This window comes from Apodemus sylvaticus, chromosome 14, assembly GCF_947179515.1.
Source record: "Apodemus sylvaticus chromosome 14, mApoSyl1.1, whole genome shotgun sequence".
NCBI classification, from domain to species: Eukaryota; Metazoa; Chordata; class Mammalia; order Rodentia; family Muridae; genus Apodemus; species Apodemus sylvaticus.
The window spans coordinates 79,662,506-79,687,124 of record NC_067485.1 but is presented as its reverse complement, the minus strand read 5'-3'; the positions used below and the strand labels follow the sequence as shown (position 1 = coordinate 79,687,124).

The 24,619-nt window shown below is 44.1% G+C and overlaps 1 protein-coding gene across 1 annotated transcript in view; it reads left to right on the top strand.

The window, feature by feature from the left end:
* Ccdc3 (coiled-coil domain containing 3) overlaps positions 1-23,911 on the top strand; it is an 86,029-nt gene extending 62,118 nt beyond the window's left edge. The window contains exon 3 of the mRNA XM_052157089.1: positions 20,228-23,911. Coding sequence (XP_052013049.1) covers positions 20,228-20,500 — 273 coding nt within the window. The 3' untranslated portion in view covers positions 20,501-23,911. The remainder of the gene's footprint in view (positions 1-20,227) is intronic.
* The last annotated feature ends 708 nt before the right edge of the window (positions 23,912-24,619 follow it).

Below are 24,619 nucleotides of genomic sequence, written 5' to 3'. Positions count from 1 at the left end.
GCAGCAGCAGCAGCCGTGGATGGAAGTCCAAGGATCTAGCAGTTGCTCAGTCCCACGAGGCAAGCAGGCAAGGAAGAGTGAGTAAATCTTCCTTCTTCCAATGTCCTTATATATCTCCAGCAGAGGGTGTAGCCCAGATTAAAGGCTGTAGGTCTCCAACAGAGGGTGTGGCCCAGATTACTGGCTGTGGGTCTCCAGCAGAGGTTGTGGCCCAGATTAAAGGCGTGTGCCTCCATGCCTTTAATCCCAGATGATCTTGAACTCAGAGATCTCTTTGTCTTAATCTTCTGAAATTCATAGCCACTATGCTTCAAGATCTCCATGCCAAGATCCAGGTCAGAAACTTATATCTCTGAGCCTCCAGATTAGGATCATAGGTGAGCCTTCCAATTCTAGATTGTAGTTCATTCCAGATATAGTCAAGTTGACAACCAGGAATAGCCACTACACCAGCTATCCCTAAACTCTTGTCACTCCAGTAATAAGAGAGTTGCTTCTGTTTTTCCTGCCATGATGGACTGTGTTCCCTAAACCATGAGACAAAATAAATCCATAATCCCCTGAGTTGCTTCCATTGGGTATTCTGCTACAACAAGAAGTAAAATAACTAACATACTCATATACCCATTTCTGGGGCCAGCCCTTAAGGACTCAGGCTCTAGGTGCAAAGCCAGCTCTTATGGATGGAGATGCAGTATACCCACAGTCCAAGATGATATAGGTTCAAGTACTAGATACTCCACCAGCCCCACTGGTTGGTTCTTAAGGATGCAAGCTCTAAATATACCTCTGAAAATGTGTGTTCCATGACAGTTTCCATAGTTAAAGGACACAGATTCACCTCTGTGGACTTGGTTTCCAGCTATGTCCAGCAAATGTAGGAACTAGGCCTCTATATCTATAAGAATTCTGGCCTCTGCAGACCAAGACTCAATGACCACACAAAGGCATCATAGGCATCACAAGATATCATAGCTCATAGGCCAATCTCCAAAAGGCCTAATTAACTGATTTACCCTAGTAGATACAGACATGACCAGCTTTCCCAAAACCTCTGGACTGGCTACTGATGAAGGGTTTTGTCAGATAAAATCAGTCTTCAAAGATTGGAATATGCTTCTGCTTCTATAACTGTGTAGATGCCACATACAACTACATGAATCAAAAAGGATCAGAAAACACAAAACTACCAAAGAACAATAGAAAACTTAACTGATTCTAATGCGAGGGAGATGTGTGTACTCCCTGACAAAGAATTTCCAATAATTATCTTAAGGAAGCTCAGTAAACTATTCAGTGAGTCAGGAAAACAGTTAATGACCAAAGCAAAAAAAAAAAAAAAAAAAGATTAGAAAAATTCTAGAACTAAGAAGTATAAATGAAATGAGCAATGCAAGAAAACAAACCACGGCAGAACTGATCAAGTAGAAGACATAACCTATAAACGCACAGATAGAGTATTTAAGAGTATACAGTCAGGTGAGGAAATATCAATAAGGAATGGAGAAAGTTTTAGAACTTCTGGCACAGCATTGCAAAGAACAAAATGTCAGTTACAGTAATTCAAAGATGAGAAGACAGGAAATATCACAAAGCATATTTTAGGAAAATAAACATTTTCAAATCTAGACAACAACATAAATACGTTCAGACATAAGGTCAGTGGGGCCTGCTGCTGGAGTGTCTGGTACTTAAATCTATAAAGTGGGTTTGGATTGTGGCTGCATTTCATCTACATTCCAAACATATCCAGTCCAAAGGAGACTACACCAAGATAACTGTGGAGAATGGGAGACAAAGGTGAAATTACAAAAGCAGCAAGAATAAAGCCATTTTCTCAAGGAAGTTACAATGAGGGAATAGCAAGCTTTCTCAAAAAAGGTAAGAGCTTTGCAGGGTAAGAGGATGGAATGACACGCATTAAGTAGAGGCAAGAGGAGCTGCCAACATGGGCTGTGATACCCAGCAACACTATCCTTCAGAAATGATGGTAGGCGAAGGCTCTTTGGCACAAAGCTAAGATCATCATCACCAGACCTGCCTTAGAAAAACTGTTAAAGGGATTTCTTCAAGCTAAAGGAGCAAGCCAACAAAGTATAAAAACACATTAATGTTAAGTAGCAAGATAGTCAAATTGAGAGAAGTCTAATAATTTAAGGATATGTAAATATATGCAAAATTTATCTTTGGCATACAAGAGACAAAAAATTTAAAAATAATTGCTAGAATAATGTGTCAAATAAGTCAGGATATAAAAAGATGTAAATTGTAACTTTAGAACAGGAGATCTGGGTATGGTGGCATAAGTCTACAGTGTCAGTGAGCAGAAGCAGGAGGATCAGAAGTTCAAGGCCAGCCTGGTCTGTCTGAGGCCACGCTGGCCTAGAGTGAGACAGACCCTGTCTCAAAGTGAAAAGACAAAACAAATATAAAATGTGGGTGGGGAGTAGTCAAACTATAGGGTTTGGGGGGGTTGGTTTTTTTTGTTTGTTTGTTGATTTTTGGTTTTTCAAGACAGGGTTTCTCTGTGCAGCCCTGGCTGTCCTGGAACTCACTCTGTAGACCAGGCTGGCCTTGAACTCAGAAATCCGCCTGCTTCTGCCTCTGCCTCCTTAAGTGCTGGGATTAAAGGCGTGCACCACCACCGCCCAGCCAAACTATAGTTTTTATAATGTATGTAAATGTGTGTATAAGTGCGTGTGTATGTGTATGGAGGTGCATTTGTGTGTATATGGCTATTCAGGCTAAGGGATATCTCTGGTATCATCCTCAGGAGCACCATTTATCTATTTTGATGCAGGGTCTTTTATTAACTTGGAGTTCACCAATTAGGCTAACCCAACTGGCTGGCCAGTGAGTTCCTGGGACTCTTCTGTCTCTGCTCAGCATGGTGATTTGAGCTAGGGATCAAAATGAGGTCCTTGGACTTTGTGGGCAAACACTTCACTGACTGAAATGTCTCCCAATTACCAAACTGTAGGCTTTATTACTTATTTATTTATTTATTTATTTATTTATTATTTTGTGATAGAGTCTCTCTCTATAGTTCTAGCTGTCCTGGGATTCAAATAGTCTTGCCTGATCTCTAACCCACAGAGATCTGCCTGCTTCTGCCTTTCAAGTGCTGGGATTAAAGGTGTGCACTACCATACTGGCTCTACAAACCTTGGTTTTAGGAACATGACTAATGATTGGTTTAAAATAGCCTATTGGAATTACAAAATGTTTTTTGTAAATCTAGGTAACCACAAAGCCCAAACTTGTGTAGATATGCAAAGTATAGTAGGGGATTTTTAAAACAAAACAAAATAACAGCAACAAAAATCACTGGCCAAAGCTTATCAGAAGGCAGGCAGCAAAAGAGAAAGGAAGGTGCCCGGAAATAACAAGTGGCAGGAATCAGCTCCATCAACAATTACACATCATGGGTGTAAAGAGATTCAATTCCTTGATCAAGGGACATACTGTGACAGAATGGATTAAAAAAAAAAAAAGACCTAGAAAGACCCAAAACTGTTTGTCATCTATGACAGATGCACTTCATCTTTAAGAACACTGTAATTCCTCTTAAGTTCCCACAGCACATTCTGCAGGACTAATAAGCTAAGCAAAAAAGTTGAACTATTCTGGAAGACTGAAATAATATCAAGAATTGTGTTTCTGGACACAATGGTATGGACCAGGAGTAATTTTCAACCAATTGTAACTAGGTAAAATCAAATCATGCTCTTAAAAATGCAAAATGTCCAGGAAATTGGCCATGGTTAAGGATTTACCCCAGGGCTGCAAGCATGGTTTAATATATGCAAATCTATGAACAAGATGTAGCAAAGTAGCAGAATGAAGGGTAAAACTCATGTGGTCATCTCAGTAGGTAGAAAAAGGAGTTTGGCAAGATCTAGTGTCTTTTCATGATAACAATTTTCAATAAATCAGTCAAAGAACACACCTCAACACAAAAAAGGCCACATACTACAGCAAGGAAATGGGGCCAGCCTAGATGTCCACAAGAGATGAATGAAGATGAAAAGATGGTATATAGATACAATGGGATTTTATTTAGTCATAAAAATAATGAAACTGCAGTTCCCAGAGAAATGGATGGAACTAGAAATTATATCCAGTAAGTTAACAAAGACTCAGAAAGATAAACACTGCATGTCTTTCTTTCATTTTAGAAGATCATAGCTTCTAATATATGTATAGTATATGTGTATGTGTATGTGTATGTGTATGTGTATGTGTATGTGTATGTGTATGTGTATATGTATATGTATATGTATATGTATTTATGAGGAGTGGGGAGAGTCAGCCAAAACAAGGATATGAAAATCATATAAGAAAACCTACTACCTTGCATACTATAATACATTATATGGAGTTGTGTGTGTGTGTATGTGTGTGTGTGTGTGTGTGTGACATACACACAGCTAAGCCCAAAAACTTATTGATGAAATGATCAAAACTTTTCCTTCAAGATCAATAAAAGTGAACACAAATCATTCTGGACACTTCTGTTCAGCACAGAACTGAAGTCACGGCTAGAACAGTCAGGCAAAGGAAGAAATAAAAGGCATTGAAAAGGAAAACATTAAATTGTCTGTGTTTGCAATGACATTTCAGGTATACAAAGCCCTGGAGACCACAAAAAGTCTATTTGAGCCAATAAATTAATCCAGTGAGGCTGGGAGGTGTGTATAAATCAGTAGTGTCTCTATACACCAACAATCTACCCAAGCTGAGAAGAAAATAATCCCATTTACAGGAGCTACAAGAAATGATAAAATTCCTAGGAATAAATTGAACCAACAAAGGTGAAAGATCTTTAGAATGAAAACTACTCATAGCACTAATCAAGGCAATTAAAGACAGTAAGTGGAGATATCCCTGTTCATGGAGTAGAAAAAGGAACACTGTTAAAATGTTCCTACGACCTGAGATGACCTGCAGAGTCAAGCCAATTCTTAGCAAAGTCCAGTAATTGTTTCCCCAGGAATGGAGATTCCATCCCAAGGGAAGGAGAAAGAGAATGGTAAGAGTGGGGGCACCTTTCTCATTCTCAAAAACGCATTCTTCATTAAACACATTATCTTCATTAATCATCAGAGAGATGCTAATTAAAACTACCATGGTTGTATCACCTTGTACCTCATGGAAGGGCTATAATTTTAAAAATGTAAAAGTTAAGATTAGTAGTCACTTTCTCATTACTATTGAAAGGAGAGAATTACAGCCTAAAAATCCCCAGTGCCTAACTCTCAAATGACTCCAAGAAGCCAGAAGTTTAAAATGCTATCTCACTCCAAAGAAGCTCTAACTCCAGCCTTTTAAGGAGCCCCAAACACCTCAAATCCCAGAGCCGATCTTTGTTAGAAACTAGGTGAAAGGTCGCACTCCAGAGCCCACCCTTTGTTAGGAGCTATGCAAAAGGGCCTTGAGTATGTGATCCTGGCCCCATAAGGTAATGGGAAATGAGCTAATTAGCTGCTTATTTTGCTTCTGTAAACTGCTTATGCCATCACCCCCACCCAGGAGTTCATGCAGCTATAGACCTCCAAAAAAATAGGAAACTAATTGGTCCATGGAGCGCAGGCTCGGAGTGGTACAAATCGATTGGCTCGCAGTACATGGGCTCTCGATGCTAAGGAATGATTGGTTTGGGATGCGAGCGGGCTTTGTTATAAACCCATAAAAGCTGTCCCAATTCTGTACTTGGGGTCGCACAGTCCTCTGCCCCTGTAGACTGTGAACCCCAGAGCCTCTGGAATAAAAATCCTCTTGCTGTTGCATCAAGACCATTTCTCGGGAGTGATTTGTTATCACCTTCCGAGGTGTGGGGTGCTGGGGCACCCTCATTTTTTCGGGTCTTATACTATGACCAAATACCTAACAGGAAGCAAATTAAGGGAGGGAGAGTTTATTTTGGCTTACAGTTTGGTGGTACAGTCCACATGGTAGGGAAGGAGTGGTACTCAGGACTCGTGGGATCCTGCATGCTCACATCTGGACTCATCAGGAAGCAGAGAACTGGAAATGCTCTTATACATCTGCCTTGCTCCTTGGCTTTAGGCTGGGCCTCCATCTCATGAACTACTCTAGTTCAGGGCGTGGGGGTATCTTTCTTCATCTGTTAGTACTCTGTGGACATGACCTCACAAAGTGTGTCTCCTAGAGAATTCTGAACCCAGTTGAAGTTGATGACGATGAAGATTGACTGCTGTAGTAAGTGTTGGTGGGAGAAAGGAACCCTTGTTAATTAGCCATCTATTAGTGCTGTTGGTTGTGGAAAATTTCGTGGAGGAGAGAGAGGTGGGAGGATCTGTGTGTTCAATGCTTCATTCATTATAATCACCAACCTATGAAGTCAATCAAGGTACCCAAGGACAGGATGTAAATGAAATAAAACAGGAATGTGGTCTTATATATTTACAAAGTCTAAAATGAATGATCTCACTGGGTGTGGTGGTATATGCCTTTAATTCCAACTCTTGGGAGGCAGAGATGAGTAGATCTCTGTGAGTTCAAGGTCATCCTAGTCTACAGAGTGAGTTTCAGGACACCAGGTTATGCCAAGACCCTGTCTCAAAACAAAAATAAAATAAAATAAAAAAATGTAAAAAGAATGACCTCTAGGAAGCAAAGAAAGGAATGGTGTGTACTAGATAAGGAGGAGGAAGGAGGGATCTTTGATCAAAGGATACAAATTTCAGCTACATAGGAAGAATGTGTTCAGTGGTTATCAAACATTAAATGGTATGCCTAGTAAGCTATAAATGTAAATATTATATTAAATGTGTATTATGTATTTGAAAATACAAGTGGGACTGGAATCAGAAGTTAAGAGTGAGAACTGTTACTGCTCTTCTAGAAGGCCTGAGTTTGGTTTCTGGCACCCACATTGGGCACCTCACAACCACTTATAGGTAGCTCCAGAGCAGTCTGATGCCTCTGGCCTCCACAAGCATCTGCTCTGATGGCCACATACCCACACATTACATATAGCTAAAAACACCCTGAAGAGATCATCTATAAAACAGAAAAAAGGGCTATAAAGTTTTATGTTGTCATTACTAAATTTTAGTAATATATGAGAGAATTTAGTAAAGTATGAGAGATCATGCAAGTTAATTAACTCAATTTAGCCATTCTGCTCTCTCTCTCTCTCTCTCTCTCTCTCTCTCTCTCTCTCTCTCTCAATATAGATATATATTTCAAAGAATATTAAATATGGTTTATAATAAAAGTTCATATTTTTTGGCAGTGCTGGGGATCAAACCCAGGGCCTTGCATATGCTAGACAAATCATTTATCACTGAGCTATACCTCTATGTCATTTAACATATAAAAGATACTAATTGTTTTATAGCCAGATTTTAAAGACTCACACTAAAAGAGAAATGAAAGTTGTCTTTGAATGGTAAGATTATTTTCCCTATTTTCCAGTAGTTTCCAATTCTTTGATAGTTGATATTTTTATTCAGTAAGGAAGATAGAACAGCAGACTGTTAAAAAGGTATGCAGGAATAACTTGGAAGTTTATATATAAGGAAAGGTTAATTAAGGCATTTTAAAACTTATTTACATTGTAACTTTTCTCTGATAGACAGTAACCCCCTACAGGATCTGGCCAAAGCTCCTGGTAAAATGTTCTGGGTAAAGCCCTTTAATCTAATGCTTTCCACATGGAAATTTTGCCCTGTTATTAAAGCTTTCCAGTTTACAAAGACTAAATCCAACACATGCCAGGAAAGACAACCTTTGAATTGGCAGCAGTATTTATCACCGTCCCTTAGAGTTTGTCATCTGTTGTTTATAACTTTTCCAATCACATTTTTACCAAATGAATGATCAACTGACATTTCATTCTGGGACAAAATTATTCACTGGGTCTGGCAGTATGTTAAAATAATCACGGTCAACACGCATTGACCTCAAGGCTTCCCCACTGCTTCCCACTTTCCCCCAGCAGTATCGGATTTAGCAAGAAAGTCAGGGGGGGGCAGGCTAATAACCCCATCAGGAACTTGCTTGTCCCAGGCAGGAGGACCCACCTTTGAATCCTAGGCACTCTAAAAACCACTCTAGATCACACTCTAATCCCAGCACTGGGGAACTGAAGACGGGAGACAAGGAGGCCTGCTGGCAGCCAGTCTGGCTGAACCCAGTGAACCCCAGTCAGTGAGAGAACCTGTCACAAATGTAAACTGGGAAGCCATATTGGCCTCTGATGTCTAAATGCCCATCCCTCAAAACTCATGTACATGGTAGAGAGAGGTATGGGGAGAGAGGGGGAGGGAAGAGAGGGAGAGAGGCAAGGGAGGGAAAAGAATAGTGGGAAGGATAGGGGAGGGGAAGGAAAGGGAAGAGAGTGGACAGGAGGGGAGAGGAGGAGAGGGAGAAAAGAAGGGAAAGGAAAGGAAGGAGCACTTGAGAGAGTGAGCACGTCTTGAAGCAAAGTTATAGACATTCCACCCCCAGCTCTTTCCAACAGACTCCCTTACCCTTCTCAGCTCCAGGGCCACCTGTCTTAATGCAGGAACATAAAAACATGTCTACATTTGATAAATTCTCCCAGACAAACAGTCTTCCAAGAGTCTGGCCCTGGATATGGCCATGTGGACAGTCACCGTTCTCTACAAAGAAAACACAAGCAGGCTCTCAGCTAAGTTCCCATCGCATTCGCAGCAGGGTGGGCAGTGGGTGCTCTTGGAGTTTCCAGCCAGCCATGGGATGCCAGGCAAATGCAGGAGTCACAAGGTAGAAAACCGGACTCTGCTGCCTCTCTCTCGGTGGAAGTGCTGGAGACTGAATGCTAGCTACTGGTGAGTCAGATCATTTTTGCACCAGTGGGATGGACATCAGTGAGATGGAGCACCCGTGGAGTGGAGCAGGAACAGAGAGGTTCTGCTGTGGGATTCCTCTTCTCAGTAGAGCTGGTACCACAGACACTTGGTCTGCAGTCCAGCCTGACACTCTCCATAGCCTCCATAGTTTCCTGCACTGAGGTCAAAGCGTGAGCATCATTTAGGCAAAGGGTGGAGCTTAAAGGGCCCTTTGGGGGCTCAGTAGTAGCCTATTCCTCAAGGGCCAGTACACCAACAATCAGGACCAGAATGAACAAAGATCCTCTTACTCCAGTGGCAGCAAGGTCATCTGCTAGGTTTTAAAGAAGCTACATGATACCTTTTCACCCATGCAATGTGAGGTATGATAGAAGCATGTGTGCACTCACCCAGGCATGCACACACTCATGCAGGCATGCAGGCATGTAGGATCAACCATCGGATCTTTACAAATCTGAGATTCCAGGACCATGGGTGACACCAGACTGCAGTGTAGAGCAACCTCCGTTGCTGAAAGAAAATTGAAAGAAGCATTAACTGGCATGCCTGGGTAAGGGAGGATTATGATATTTCAGGAGGCAACAAGAGTGGGAAAATGTCTTTCTGACACTGTCACCAAGAAGACTGAAAATGCCTAAGGCCATCACCTAAATGGCTCCCTGCAACTAGAGTCATATTCCATCTACTGTAATGCTGAATTGTTGGAGCGAACTCCTGGAAAACCAATAAAAATGTAAAGCAACCCCTCCTTTCGGTTAAGGTGGGAGCTTTCTCTCCACTCGCAGTGAAAGGGGCTTGACACCAAGAGCTGAGCATCCTTCTTTCCCAAGAATCTGTGATTTCAGCATTTCCTTCCCCTAGCAGGTCTAGAGAAGCAGTTGGGCTTAGGAACATTTGGGGTCAGAAGAGTATTCCACAACCCAGGGCTTCCCAGTCCTCTCACAGATGAGAGAAAATGTGTGTATACCTCCCTTGGGAACACACAGAAGGTTGCTTATTCTTGCCGTAAGATGAAGTTTCAGATAGTGAATAACTGTTCTATCAAAGAAGAAGGCGTGGGTTACATCATTTCTATATTTCCCCCCCCCCCCCATCAAATGCTCTTTTCTCATTCCCAGCATGCTCTGCTTCTACAGGATTTGACATGAGGAGGTCCAAAATAACCAAGTAAGACAAGGCAGGATCAGAAAAAGAAAATTTACTAATTTCAGGAATCCTAAAAGTCAATTCCAAATATAGTCAGAACAAGTCAAAATTATTAAACTTATTCTTGGGAATTAGAGACTCACAGGGGTGAAGGATAGACCCCTTATAAACACTCAAAGATCATTTTCTTGGTTGCTCAGGTTCAAACCATTGAACTTGTTTTTCTTTCAACTTATAACTTTTCCTTCCATTATTCACTAAGGACTTACTATGTGCTTGGTACTGGATACAAAGATCTTAACTCAGTGAGGCTCAAGGCCTAGGACAGAGTCAGATGGACCAGAGGAGAACAATTTGATGCACCTACAAGGATTCCAGAGGGATTACTAGGCTCTGTCTGGAGGAGTCAGGAAGACCTCATGGAGGCGGTGACTCAGAAAAAAAAACCTTGGAGAATTCAAAGAATGTTATCAATTATACAAAGATGTGGGGAAGGATCAATAGAAAATTTCCAAGCAGAAATACCTGTGCAAAGATCTACATGTTTGAGAGACTCTACTACGATTGAGAAGAGCTTTCAATCAGTGAGGGTCAAGTTTACTGTTTGTCAGATGCTCCATCAAAAACTCAATATATTAACCAACTCAATCTTCCAGGACGTTCAGTGAAACAGGCTTAGTCAAAGTTCTATGGTTGTGAAGAGATACACGACCATGGCAACTCTTATTTAAAACATTTCATTGGGGCTTGCTTATAGTTTCAGGTGTTTAGTCATGGCAGCAAGCATGGTGGTATATAGGCCACCATATAATACATCTGGATCCACAGGCAGGGGAAGAGAGAGAGATTGAGCCTGACTTGAGCTTTTGAAACCCCAGAGTCCACTTCCAGTGACACACTTCTTCCACCAAGGCCACACCTAGTAGGCTACTCTCAAGTAGGACCACTCCTTAATCACCACACATTTAAATATATGACCCTATGTGGGGCATTCCTATTCAAACCACCACACAGGCATTATTATGCTATTCTATATGTGAGAAAACTTTGCCAAGGCAGATTCTTTGTCTAAGACCCTACTGTCAGATGATGGGGCAGGGTCTACAGAGTAACATATACCAAGAATACAGGGTGTCGAATCCTATCAACTAGGATTCAACAGCAGTTTTGCCTAATTCTGAAGCCCCCTTTTATCAGGGGTGCTTGATAATGGTGATGGGGTGGGACCAGAGACAGGCTCAAACAGGCCAAGTGGAAAGCCTGGGGCTCCTTTCTCTGTGAAGTCCAATGGGAAATAGCTCCCCCTCCAACTCTCTTATGACCTACCCAACCCCACGGCCACCTTCCTCTTCCCCACATACCTCGCCTTCAGGCCACAGCCTTTGCTTCTATTGGGCACTTGGCAGAGAGAGGGGAACACTTTTGACTTTGGGTAGAGCAAAGGAGCCACCAACAAGTCAAATGCTGTCATCAGCATCGCAGGTTGTCCCTCCAGAGAGTCCTCAGAAAAACTACCCTTTTGTCACTTCCAAGATTTGGGTGTTTCTCCAGTAGCTGTGGGTTTGGCCCAACTTGGGGACTGCCTGTCTCCACACCCATCTCTCTCTCTAAAGGAAGTGAAATAATGCAGCAAGGCTAACTTTCAAACTGGTGTGCAAAAGAGCCAAAGAGAACTGTGGGTATCTGAGCTGAGGCCAGCTGAGCCCCTGAAGCTCAGATGGTGAAGCAATCCTGGCCTCTGCTGTCAACTGTTTCTAGACCTTCTACAGTTTAAAGTTGTATAAAGTTTACTTCTCCATCTGGACTTTTGAAATTGGCCACAGTCCATTGGACTGGAGTGCGATGACCTTTGGACAAAGATTATCGGTACCCAGGGCTGTGACCCACAGAAATCACATGTCAGTGTTCCAGAGTGGTATGAACGTGATTGTGGGGCTGAGGGGGTGAACATTCAAGGTCCCGAAAGCTCTGATTAAAATGTTTGTCTGTTTCCTGTCTTTCCATCATTCCTTGACTGTCCAACACCTTCCCTCCTAATCCATCCAGTGGTTAATTATCACATTGTCACTTCCATCTGTCCCTCCTGATGCTCCCTGCTCCCTAGCCTTATGAAGAACCAGAGAGTCAATATCTTAAGCCTATGGACCATCAGGTCTTTATGGCAACCACTAACCTCTGTCACTGTAGCACAATAAATGCCACAGATCATATGCAAACATACAATTGTAACTATATTCTAATAAAACTTTATTCATGTGAGGCCAGGTTGTGTGGTAGGCCATGGTTAGATTACCACTACTCTTCATTTAAAAAAAAAAAAAATCCTCCCTCACTTCCTTCTCATTTTAAATCCCAAGAACAGGAATGAGGTGTTTAAAAGGCAAGCTATTTGTCTGTCTTGTTACTTTTGGACAGTCCTTTTGTTTTTTTATACTTCAGAAAGTACACGTTGTCTTGTCCTTGTAGGTGGTTATTTAAATTGAAAGCAGCTGTGCAGAAAGGCACTCTCAGGGAGCACATTAGCTAAGCCCACTACTAGGAAAGAGTGATTTTGTAGACACACTATATTTGCTTGGCTAGACACAAAGCTTACTGGTGTGTTGCAAAGTAACCCGAGAAATCTTTCTACCCCTCACACTGCCCAAGCACACAATGGCAAGTATTTTGTTTAGTTTTGTTTGCTGAAGAGAAAAAAAAAAAAGAAGGTGGTGAGAGGGAAGGAGGGAGGGAAGGAAAGGAGAATATAAGAAAGCTGAACTCGTTTGGAAATGGTAGATGATTCTAGACTGTGACATGGATACATTTCCTTAACCTCTCAAGGTCTTGACTGTGAAACCTTCTCACAGAACCTGAGCTCCTGGGGGAAATGAAAACCAGACAGGAATATAAACAACAGAGATTCAGACAAGAACACTCCATATGTGTGTCCTGTCAATGGAGGTGGGTGGCCAAAATGGCTGCATTAAGATCACTTGGCCTCAAAGATGTATCAGTACCAATCCCATCATCCTCTCTTTCCTCTGCCTATGGTTATAAGGAGAAATGGTTCCTGACTAGTTACTGGCGACCTTGCAATGCTTCCTACACTTGTTTTTATTGAGATACTCAATGAAAGAAATATGCAGACCAGTGTCTGGAAAATGTTGCAGGACATTTGATCACACTGTAAACCCCAAGATTGTGTTGGTTACTGGGGGAAAAAAACTGTTTGTAGTTGTGGTGTGCCTTGTCCTTAGCAACCACCTTTAATTCTTCTGGTTGGAATACAGATATGCCCTTAGTACTCACCTTTAATCCCAAACAATGAAGGTAAAGTTAGTTTGCAGGAGGAAGGATCTATGTTTAAAGTGATGCCTAATTGAGTGGCAGACAAAGTGGCAAATCAGAGAAAGACTTGATAGAAGAGACTATGCCATGAGGAGAGGAAAGGGAGGTAGGGCAGGAGGAGGAGGGGGCAGTTTTACCAGGAGAGTTTTACAGAGACAGGTTGCAGAGAGAACAAGCTAGAGACAGGTGAAGACAGAACAAGCCGGACAGCGAGGAGCCAGAAGATTAGGACAGATTAACAAAGTTAGTGTGAGGCCAAGCAGAGCAACTCAGGAGAAGCTAAGAGAGAAGCCAGGTTGAATCAGTCAGTTTGAAGAGGAGTTTGAGCCAGAATAGCTGGGTTGACCAGTTAGCCAGACTTCAGAAGGAGCTAGAAATGGTGAGTTTATTCAGCAGTAAATCTCAGAGGCTGAAAATATTCTAGGCCTAGATAAGCTTGTACGGAGGCTAGACGCTTCCGGGACTAGGCCTAGGTTAACAGAGTGAGGCAGTGAGCCTCTGAGATATTAATGCCAGGAAAATAAAAGACACTTTTATAGCAAAATACTCAGCATTAAATTCCAGGGAAAAATTAGAATAGGGAATGTAATAACAGCATGATTTCAATTTTGTTTCAAATCTTTTTGTACTTGCCTAGACCAGAAGCCCACCCGTAGGAATACATACAATAAAATGTCAACAATAGCTTTCTCTACATGCAATCACAGATGATTTAAACTGTCCACTTTTGCATTTCTTTGTGTGTGTGTGTGTGAGTATATGTGTATACCTGCTTGTGTGAGGGAGCCATGTGCACTGTGCCCAAGTGTGTGGAAGTCAGAGGTCAGTATTGGACACCTTTTTTAGTTATTCTCTATCTTACTGTATTTTATGTATCTTTAGCATTCATATAATGTGTGTGTTGCATGGAGGCCAGAAGACCCTTTGCAAGACACAGTTCTCTCCTTCCACCATGTGGTTCTTGAGGATAAAAGTCAGGTTGTCAGGCTTGGTGTCAGGCACCTTTGCCAGATGATCTTCACAGCTGCCCCCCCCCCATTTTTTTTTAAACAGGATCTCTTAGTGGGACCTGGGACCCTAGGCTAGCTTCCTGTCTCTGTCTCTCCAAGGGCAAGGTTATAAGTGTACACCTCTGCACCTAGGTTTTGACTTAGCATCTGGGGAGCTGAGCTCAGGTCCTTGTGTTTGAGCGGTGCCAACTAAACATCTGCCCAGTCTTGGGTCCTTGTTTATCTTTTTAAAAGTTGATCTATAATCAGTTTGTTACTTCTGCAGCTTTAGAAAGACATCTTTTTAAAAGATAAGGAAACATGCATAGAGACCTCAGCCTAACTTGTTAAAAGTCAAAGAGCAGTCTCTGCCTTGTGGCAGTCTGCCTATCTGCCCCAAAGGAGGCATTCTCTCAGCCACATGGAAACTTCCAGATAAAACTCTGACACAGGCCAAGGGGGGGGGGGGTGCTTAGGCATCCAGCAGAGTCATCCTCCCCACCCCCAGCTTAGCCTGGGGGAAGCACAGGGGTTAGGCAGGGATGAGCTGGGACTGTGTGCCTCCAGGCTCCTCTCAGGACCTTTCTTGTTGCTTCTTCCTCAAAGGCTGTGTGTGTAGCACCTGCTCCAGCCCCGCCTGGCCTTCCCACTCTGCAGCTCAAATTACTGGGGAAAAAAAAAGTGCCTCAAAGCTAAAAGAGCAAAGAGCCTATCTTGGCTTTTTTTTTTTTTTCCCAAAAAAAATGTTGAGATTGAGTTCATTTGGAAAGTATTCTACAAACAAGAGTTTCTTTTTCCTTTCTTCTTTTTTTTTTAAGGTGTCTCTTTCTTTCTTTTTAGTTTAATTTTATTTTTTACTTATTCACTTTAAATCCTGCTCACTGCCCCCCTCCTATAATCCTTCCCACATGCAGGAAACCCAGGGGGTCCCCACTCACTCAGAAAACAGGAGTTTCTTAAAGAAACATGCATTTGAAAAACATAGTTCTCCTCTTAGGAATTCTCACTTTTGGGAGTGGTGAGGGCTAGAACTCAGGAGACTCACTTTAGCTTTTATGGGCAACAGCTTCCATGGTATTGTCTCAATACGCAAGGCATCTTTGCTGAAGAGGAAAGACATGTGTGACAGTAGTCTTGGATTATGGCTTAGCTACTGTTGGTGTTGGACAAGTTCCGTGGGTCCTTTGATATCTTCCTTTGCTCCTCTGGGGGGAAGAAGAAGCCATGAGGACCACAGGATGATGCACCAAGGAACACATTTAACCCTGCTTTGAAACTTATTGTTTCTACCTTCACTACACCCACCCCAAACCCCAAGACAGCTTGGTGCCTCTCAGATTCATCTTGGCTTCTTCAGGACATTATCAGGGTATTCTCCGCTGCTGTGTCATTTATGCTAGATCTGTAGCTCTTTTTACCCTCAAGTTCCTAGAACAGGGAGTTCATTGCACTTGGGTCTAGGAATGTTGGGGACCTAGCACAAGCTTTGTCCATGGTGACTGATCATGCCCCGTGATCCCTTCAACTCCTCTTTGATGTGATAATCTAGCACATACTAATGGATTCTGTTTAAATGGAAAGACCTGGGTCTCTCATATTGGTAGACATTATTTTCTTTTATCCTGTTCTGAACAATTCACTGTAACTTGTACACAGACCTCAATATAAGTAGAATGGATACAAAGTTTTTCTCCTAGCTACTTAGACATAGGGAATGTTAAATATATAGGTCCTACTTACTCACACATACAGAAATGATACTAGTTCTTCAAAGTTCCTATACCCACTTTCTCTTCTGTGTGTGTGTGTGTGTGTGTGTATGTGTGTGTATGTGTGTGTATTGGGAGGGTGTGACATTTGGGTCAGAGGAGGGTGGTAGTACATATATGGTCTCCCTAAAGCACTGACATTTCAGGAGCTCAAAACAATCAAAATGACAATTTTGGAACACTGGTTCAGTGTGTGTGTGTGTGTGTGTGTGTGTGTGTGTATGTATTGGGAGGGTGTGACATTTGGGTCAGAAGAGGGTGGTAGTACATATATGGTCTCCCTAAAGCACTGACATTTCAGGAGCTCAAAACAATCAAAAATGACAATTTTGGAACACTGGTTCGGTGTGTGTGTGTGTGTGTGTGTGTGTGGTGTGTATGTGCACGTGCATCCAAAATTGCTAGGCAACAAGACCCCACAGATCAACGTTGAGTTAGATCTTGAAGAATTTGTGGTCTGCCAAGGGCACGGTGACTCATTATCCCTAGTAAGAATAACTGCAGGAGAAAGAGCAGGGTTTAGGTGGTGCCATGAAAGCGGGTGCACAGAGGGCTTATGAGATTGGCAGACAGCTAGATTTAGTGGCATATGCCTAGAATCCCAGCACTCAGGCTCTGAGGTAGGAAGATCTGGATGGAAGTCATGGCTAGCTTGAGCTACATAATAAATTTGAAACCAGCTCAGGTTACACGAGACTTGTCTTTTTAAGAACCCAGCACTTGGGAGGCAGGTGGATTTCTGAGTTTGAGGCTAGCCTGGTCTACAGAATGAGTTCCAGGACAGCCAGGGCTACACAGAGAAACCCTGTGGGGTGGGGTGGGGGGGAGGTTCAGAGAGAGCTTCAGGAAAATGGTGCTCTAGGAAGAGAGACTGAGGCACAGACTTGGAGGAAATGGGAAGGACACAGTGTGCTGGTAGAAGACCCGGGAGCCAGCATGCTTTGTGGTCAAGCTTGTGGTACACAAACTGTTAGGAAGACTGGAGATGTGTGGGAGGGTCTGACCACAAAGGTCCAGCTTTAAAACACTTTCCTGTATTTTCAGCTCAACTGCTGGCTGACAATGACTTCAATATGTATCAGGACATGAGTCCAAGAACTTTCTAGAAAAAAAACTCATTAAATCTTCCAACCCCAGTATTTAATCTTATGCTACATGCAAGGAAACTATGTGTGGCCAGTTAGGCTTCCTGAAGGGGAGACTCTAAGAAAAGCAAGCAAGAATATTTCCAGGGACTAATCCTGGCCTTAGAGGCAAGCCTGGGGACATGGGGAGGGGGGGAGGTGGAGGGGGGAAGGTGAAGGGGGGGGCAAGAGATGATCAAGGATCAGTCAAAAGGTGAAACTATTTGTAACTCCAACTTCATGGGACACTGTGAAGCTGACATGTCCCTTCAGAGATGTTCCAAAATATGATGAGGGGGCCCTGGAGTTCCTAATACTGTGTCACACCTAGTCATTGACTACAAAGGACTCCTCCATGCTGGAGGAAAGGTAACCCAGGGCAGGGTCTAGAAAATCAACTGGGGACTGTCTACTTGTAACACTCCAACAAGCCGGAAACAGACCTTCCAGTCCCAAGGCCAGTGTGGCTGGTACTATGCAGAGTCCACCACACTGAGGCCAAGAAACTTGCCTGAGAGCAGTTGGAAGCAGAAAAGGAAGGGTGAAGAAACCAGGACCAGTGGCCTGAGGGTGTCTTAGGGTTTTACTGCTGTGAACAGACACCATGACCAAGGCAACTCTTAAAAAGGACAACACTGAATTGGTGCTGGCTTACAGGTTCAGAGGTTCAGTTCATTATCACCAAGGTGGAAGCATCAGCATCCAGGCAGGCGTGGGGCTGGAGGAGCTGAGAGTCCAACATCTTGTTCCTTAGACAGCTAGGAGAAGCAGCTAGGGTCACACGCCCACAGGGACACACTTCCTCCAACAAGGCCACATCTCCAAATAGTGCCACTCCCTGGCCAAGCATATTTAAACCACCACAGAAGGCTACACATTTAACCATACCTCGTGTACTGCAGTGCAGGTGTCTCAAGTTCCTTGTGTATTATGTACAGTGTGGCTCTGAATTTGTATACAAGCACCTCTGGATGATGTGGAATACCTAACAACACATATAAACAGTTTCTGTCTGCACTGGTTTCTGGCAAACAGTCTATATACACCCCAGTAGAGATGCGCCCATCGGTCGTCTCCCTACAAAGTACACAAAAGAGACACAGGGAACATATCCTGTGAACACTGGGTGTTCGAGACAGACTGAGGGTCTGAGAGACAGCCATGGGGTCAAGCTATAGCTGGGGAGGCTTAAACCCCATTCATGTGGATTCAGGGTAGTGCTTAGCATGTAAATGCAAATTATGCTCTTAGGAACTTCCAGGATCTATCATCTATCTATCTATCTATCTATCTTCCAGGATCAATTGGTCTATCTATCTTTCTTTCTTTCTCCTCCTCCTCTCCCTTCTCCCTCCCCCTCTCCCAATACATGGTTGGTTGAACCTGATGAAGAGGACCTCACAATACAGATCCTGCAGATACAAAAGACCATTTCTAAGTAGAGGACAATGATGCTCAGGCCTTTGATAGTACAGCTCTTGATAATAGGTAACAGGTAGGGGCCGATAATGTGTAGTGGGGAGAAGACTTCTTACTTCCTTATGGGAATGGGATCCAAGACTCAAGGAGTACCCCAAAAGATGACTGAAGAGATGGCTCAGTGGTTAAGAGCACGGGCTGCTTTTCCAGAGGTCCTGAGTTCAATTCCCAGCAAGTACAAGGTGGTTCACAACCATCTGTAATAGGATCCGATGCCCTCTTCTGGTATGTCTGAAGACAGGTACAATGTAGTCATATACATAAAATAAATAAAATTTTTAAAAAAGAAAGAAAAAGCTCAGTCTCTCCACACTCCTGACCCCTCTACTCCTGGATCACAGCACTGTCACCAGCTGCTTGTGTATCCCCTCAGAAAGAGCACACTCATGTGTAAGCAAAGGTGCACGGGATCAGGTGCTACGCCCCTCGTCACAATGTCCCCATCACCCACACTGGGCTTTCTATAGTAACACCACAACTCGAACCTTGCTTCAGCAAAGTTCCTATGGAGCCACATTATTCCCTTAAAGACACAAGATATGAAGCTCTCCAATCATGTAAGGATCTACTTTCCCGCAACCCTGTGCCTACCTGGCAAGTCTCTCCAGTTGAGCTGTGACTTTTGAGCCAGGTCTCTTTGGATGAACATTTTCAACCCCTTAAAACAAAACAAAAACCTCGTATTTGGTCTTATATTTTTAAAAATACATATTGGAGACAGTCTTGCTTATCCCAGTCTCACCCCAAGTGGAAGGCAATCCTGGTTCAGCCTTACAAGTGCTGGGATCATAGACTCAGATCACTATTTAAATCGCCTTTCAAATGACAAAGGGTGGGCTCTAGCTCAGCAGCCAAGCACATGTTTAGCACACTCCGAGGCCATTGGGTTTAATCTTCAACACCCACCTCACAAGGAAGTAACAAGCAGCATACAATGACTGTGTACCTGATGGTTTGCACATGCGAATGTGTTTCTGTGAGGCGAAGCCTCAGAGGTACTAGGTCAAAGGATGCACAGTTTTTAATGTTGACAGAGTCTGTCTGCCCATTGTCTACACATGGTCCAGTAGAGTTCTGCTGCTCACTTCCGCAGTCTATACGTCAAAAAGAAGACTGGGGATGCAGCTTGAAGAAAAACACTTAACTATATGCCAGGGGCCCTAGGTCTAATCCTTACTATCCCTTACCACCCATAATAAATCTGTAGAAAATGATAACCTGCCATGGCTTTAAACTGCCTTTGCCTTTGCAAGTAGGGCTCAGCATCTGTTTGCATGTTCAAGAGACAGTTCTGGCTCTTCCCTGAGAATGACCCATTCCCTCATGTATATGCTTACTGATTTATAGGAATGAGCTCGTTCCTTCCTGCCACCAGTGACAAATATTTAGAATATACTTTAAACAAAAATTGCTGCCAAGATGAGCAAAAGTAGGGAATCTCTTTGCATCTGAGGTCAGGCAGGATTCCCGTGTGGACAAAGATGGCCAGTGCTTGGGTCGTACCTTCTGAGACTCACCTACCCGTCCCTTTGTGCTGTTTCTGCCCTCAGCTCATGTGCTCCTCGGTGCAGAAGGCCCTGTTTGAGGAAGAGGACCAGGTCAAGAAGCTGCAGCAGAAAGTGGCCACCCTGGAGAAGCGCAACAGGCAGCTCCGAGAGCGGGTCAAGAAGGTCAAGAGGTCTCTAAGGCAGGCACGCAAGAACAGCCGCCACCTGGAGCTGGTGAACCAAAAACTCAATGAGAAGCTAGGGGGCGCTAGTGCTCAGCAGCACATCAACGCTCTGGGCCGGGAGCCCGCGCGCGCCCCCTATCGGCATGGGTAGCAGGTGCAGGTGGACGCAGGCCTGCCTTGCCTGTGCGGGGTGACAGAGAGAATAAACGGGGCTGGCTATATGCACTTATTTCAAACATTATAGGAGATACCCGGCAGGCATTTGATAGAGTCTAACAGGGCAAAGGGCAAGTCTTGCTTTCTTTCCCATTGGGTGCTGGCCTTACTGGGCGTTTGGCTTCAGATTCCATGTGCAGCATGTCCTCTTTCTGTCCTGGTGTCACACAAGGGCCTTAAAACCGGAAGGCAATAGGATCTTGAGTCTGTCCCTCAGCCTCTAGAGAGTCCCTTCACTGCGGAGAGAACAGTCTAGAACCTCGGTATACACAAAGATATCACGGGAGTCTTTATTTCAGAGAGTCAGGGTTGAGTCTCAGCAACCAGGGCGGGCACGCACATGCGCTGTTCTAAATCGTTCTGGAACGTTCTGCCTTTTCTTGTGTTTTTAGAAACGGTGTCTACATGCAAATGTGCAGGGCATCCACCCGCACTTCAGTCAGCATTTTTCCCACAGCCGAAGCACGTTAAGACTTAATGAGTTCATTACAGGTAAGGGAACTGGGCAAGGAGCTGAGGCAGCTGGTAATTGGTAAAGATAAATTATATCTGTTTTCCAACCCCAGCTCCTCGGGGCTGACATGATTGCCTACAGGATCTTTAATCTCAAGAGCAATTGCCTTTCGGACACTCCATATTTCATCACCCATATTCCCAAATTGGAATTAAGCTCAGCCATTGTGGAGTCTCAACTTTGTGTTTGCTCAGCTTTGCCATGTCTTTGAGTTCAAGATTTTCTACTCTGTAAATACATCTTTCTGCCTGGAGGGATTCCATAAGCTCTATGCTCCCACCTGGGCGCCTAAAGGGCTTTGGTCAAGTGTTCTAACCCAAGTGTCTATGCAATCTCCAAGCCTCTGGCCTGAAACACACACACACACACTCAGTTCAGGTCCCCATAAAAGGTCTACGTGTACCCTGATAAAAGTATTTGCATAGCAGACACTTTCTCTTAATCGGTTCTTTTAATCAGGAAGAGTGCTCTCACCATCCTTCCCATGGCCACTTTTGGTCACATCCCAGCTATGTCACTAAGAAGTCAGCTGAGCGGTTGTTGGTCCATCTCTTCCGAGGATGGCCCTCCAGAGCTAATGCCCCTCCACACTGTCCCGCCCACAGAAAGATTCCTTCAGCTCCACACCGTCGACCACGCAGAACCCATCCCAGACACACACCGTTACTGCCACAATGATAACTTTCTGCTTGTAGGGAGTCCAGGCACCTCTGTGAGAAGTACCTTGTATTACATGAGATCGGTGGGGGTGGGGATAAGTCTGTACCCTTGGCTGGACAGGGCATGATGGGAAGGAGCTTCTATTCTGGGACCAGTCTTCACCCACCCTCCTCCCACTCAGCCTCTTTAAGCAGTGCTGTTCATAATATGCTGCATAGGTGTGCCTTCTCATTTAATTGTCCCTGGGAACGTTAGGTTAAAGCGGTTTCTTTACCTCCCAAGGGAATGGTGAGCTTAGAGGCGGGAGAGCCATGACTTTGAGAACTGTGGAAGTCACAGATGCCTTATGTTCTGCTTTTCCAATAAACAAGACCAGTGGTTCCAACGGCTGTTTAAAAAAAAAAAAAAATGAGTGTGTCTTTGGATCGGGGAGGCTTGAGGATTTCCAGCTTCAACCTGGAAAAGTCATTTAAAGCCTTTGGGGAGATAGCTGGAGTGACCCCGGAACACTGAGGAGACTGTTGGAGCCTGATCTCCTGCCCTTCCCTGATGGATGTGGTCTGAGTCTCCCTCCCCCACACCCACCCCCAGTTCAGGGCTCTCAGCGCACCTGTGCTCCCGCTATGCGGCTCCCTGGGGACAAGCGGTATCATTAATCAAAGTCTCCAGACATGCACTGAAGTCTTGCTAAGGGAGACTTCCCTGGGTCCCATAATCTTCTGCCTTGTCATCTTGCCAGAGCCCCTGCCACCTGTTAATCATACCAGTAAAATGTTTAATGTACCGTAGGAGGCCGACTCCAAGCATGGCTCAGAACATGACACACTTTCTTCGGTCTGTCCTAGACATCTCTGTGAAATGCAGGCGATTGCTTTATTCCCCTTCAAGGTACCAGAAGACAAAACGAATTTTCCAAAATCACATAGTAATCAAAAAAGCGGGAGGACTCATTTGCTCTTTGAAGACGCAGAGACTCTTTGACAGTCCCACTGGCAAGGTGTGGCCCACAGCAAGTGTGGGGATGAAGCCCCCACACTTCAAGATGTTGAATGCCAACGTCTTTGGTGGATTCCCATTCAAGGCACCATCTCTGCTGTGCTGTTTACTCTGTTTTAAAACACCCGTTTTAAACACCAGTCTGTATTGCACAGTATGGTTCCGGCCTAGAAGAAGTTACTGGAATCTTGCATCGGGAACACAAAACTTATCTAGTTGGAAGAGACAGGCTTTTAAAACTCAAATCACAATGACTTCCAATCATATGGCAGAATCAACAATTCATAGTCTGTTTTTACCAAAACCTGCACCCTAACTGGTAGGGAGGTGCACACCTACCATCCTCCCTTGGGAGGCAGAAGCAGGAGAATCATTAGTTTGATGTTAGTCTGAGCCCTGTTGCAAGACCTCAAAGCTCTCCCTAAAAACAATAGAGCACCCCAGTTCATATGAGGTTTGGCCCACAAGATATTTCATTTAATATTCTTAATAATTTTACAAAGTAGGATTGATTCTCCAACAGGAATCGAGGTTTCAGGACATAAAGGGCCTAAGGTGCAAACTGTACATACGTAAACGGAGCACTCAGTTCTGCCTTCAGCTCCCTCCCATCTCCTTGCCCTGAGATTGGCTGGAGGACTGGGCTGTCATTAAGATAGGCCACACCTCCTTACCCTAAGATTGGTTGGACTAGATGTCATTCAGATGAGCCACACCTCCTTGCCCTGAGATTGGCTGGAGGACTGGGCTGTCATTAAGATAGGCCACACCTCCTTACCCTAAGATTGGTTGGACTGGATGTCATTCAGATGGGCCACACCTCCTTGCCCTGAGATTGGCTGGAGGACTGGGCTGTCATTCAGATGGACCACACCTCCTTGCCCTGAGATTGGCTGGAGGACTGGGCTGTCATTCAGATGGACCACACCTCCTTGCCCTGAGATTGGTTGGAGGACTGGGCTGTCATTCAGATGGACCACACCTCCTTACCCTGAGATTGGCTGGAGGACTGGGCTGTCATTCAGATGGGCCACACCTCCTTGCCCTGAGATTGGCTGGAGGACTGGGCTGTCATTCAGATGGACCACACCTCCTTGCCCTGAGATTGGCTGGAGGACTGGGCTGTCATTCAGATGGGCTACACCTCCTTGCCCTGAGATTGGCTGGAGGACCGGCTGTGGGCCACACAGCTCTGATACTCTTTTATGCCCTGCTTATTCCTTACACCTTTAATTATCAGTGGCTCCCAGCAAGGTCCAACGTGTGTCACAATAAGGAAGTTTATCAGACAAGAGGAATGAGGGAGAGTGACTAGTCAATCATAGTATGTATATAGAAGTCACAAGCCGATAAATTTGTACATACATGTGACATAATCAAGCTTGTTGGAAAGAGTACTGGGTAGGTTCACATTTAATTTTTCTCGCTGATCCCCATGCGAATCTTTGACTTTTCCTATTCTCCATACATTTTTACTTAAAAAAAAAAAAAGTCTAAGATCCCCCTTTCTTCCACACAGAGGAGTTAGCTGTTCCTCCAAATTTACAAAGAAACCGTTATCCATCACCAGCGTGCTCCCCAACCCCCTCACCTGCTCCTCCACTCACACCATCTAGGATGGCTGCCCTCCTTGTCTCCCACCATCAAGGGGAGACCTGTTTCTGCAGGGTCGAAAAGATGCCCTTTCCCCGTGATGATGTCATATGTGTTGTAAACAAGCTCAGATTCATATGTTGAAGGTAAATTAGGAGTTGATGAAATGAGTGTCATCCCCGTGATGGTATTTGCAGCCGTACAAGCAGGAAGAGAGAGAAAGGAAGAGGGAGAGATGGAGAGATCTGGTACCATTGCATAGCTCAATGTATGAAGCCCTCTCCCACACTT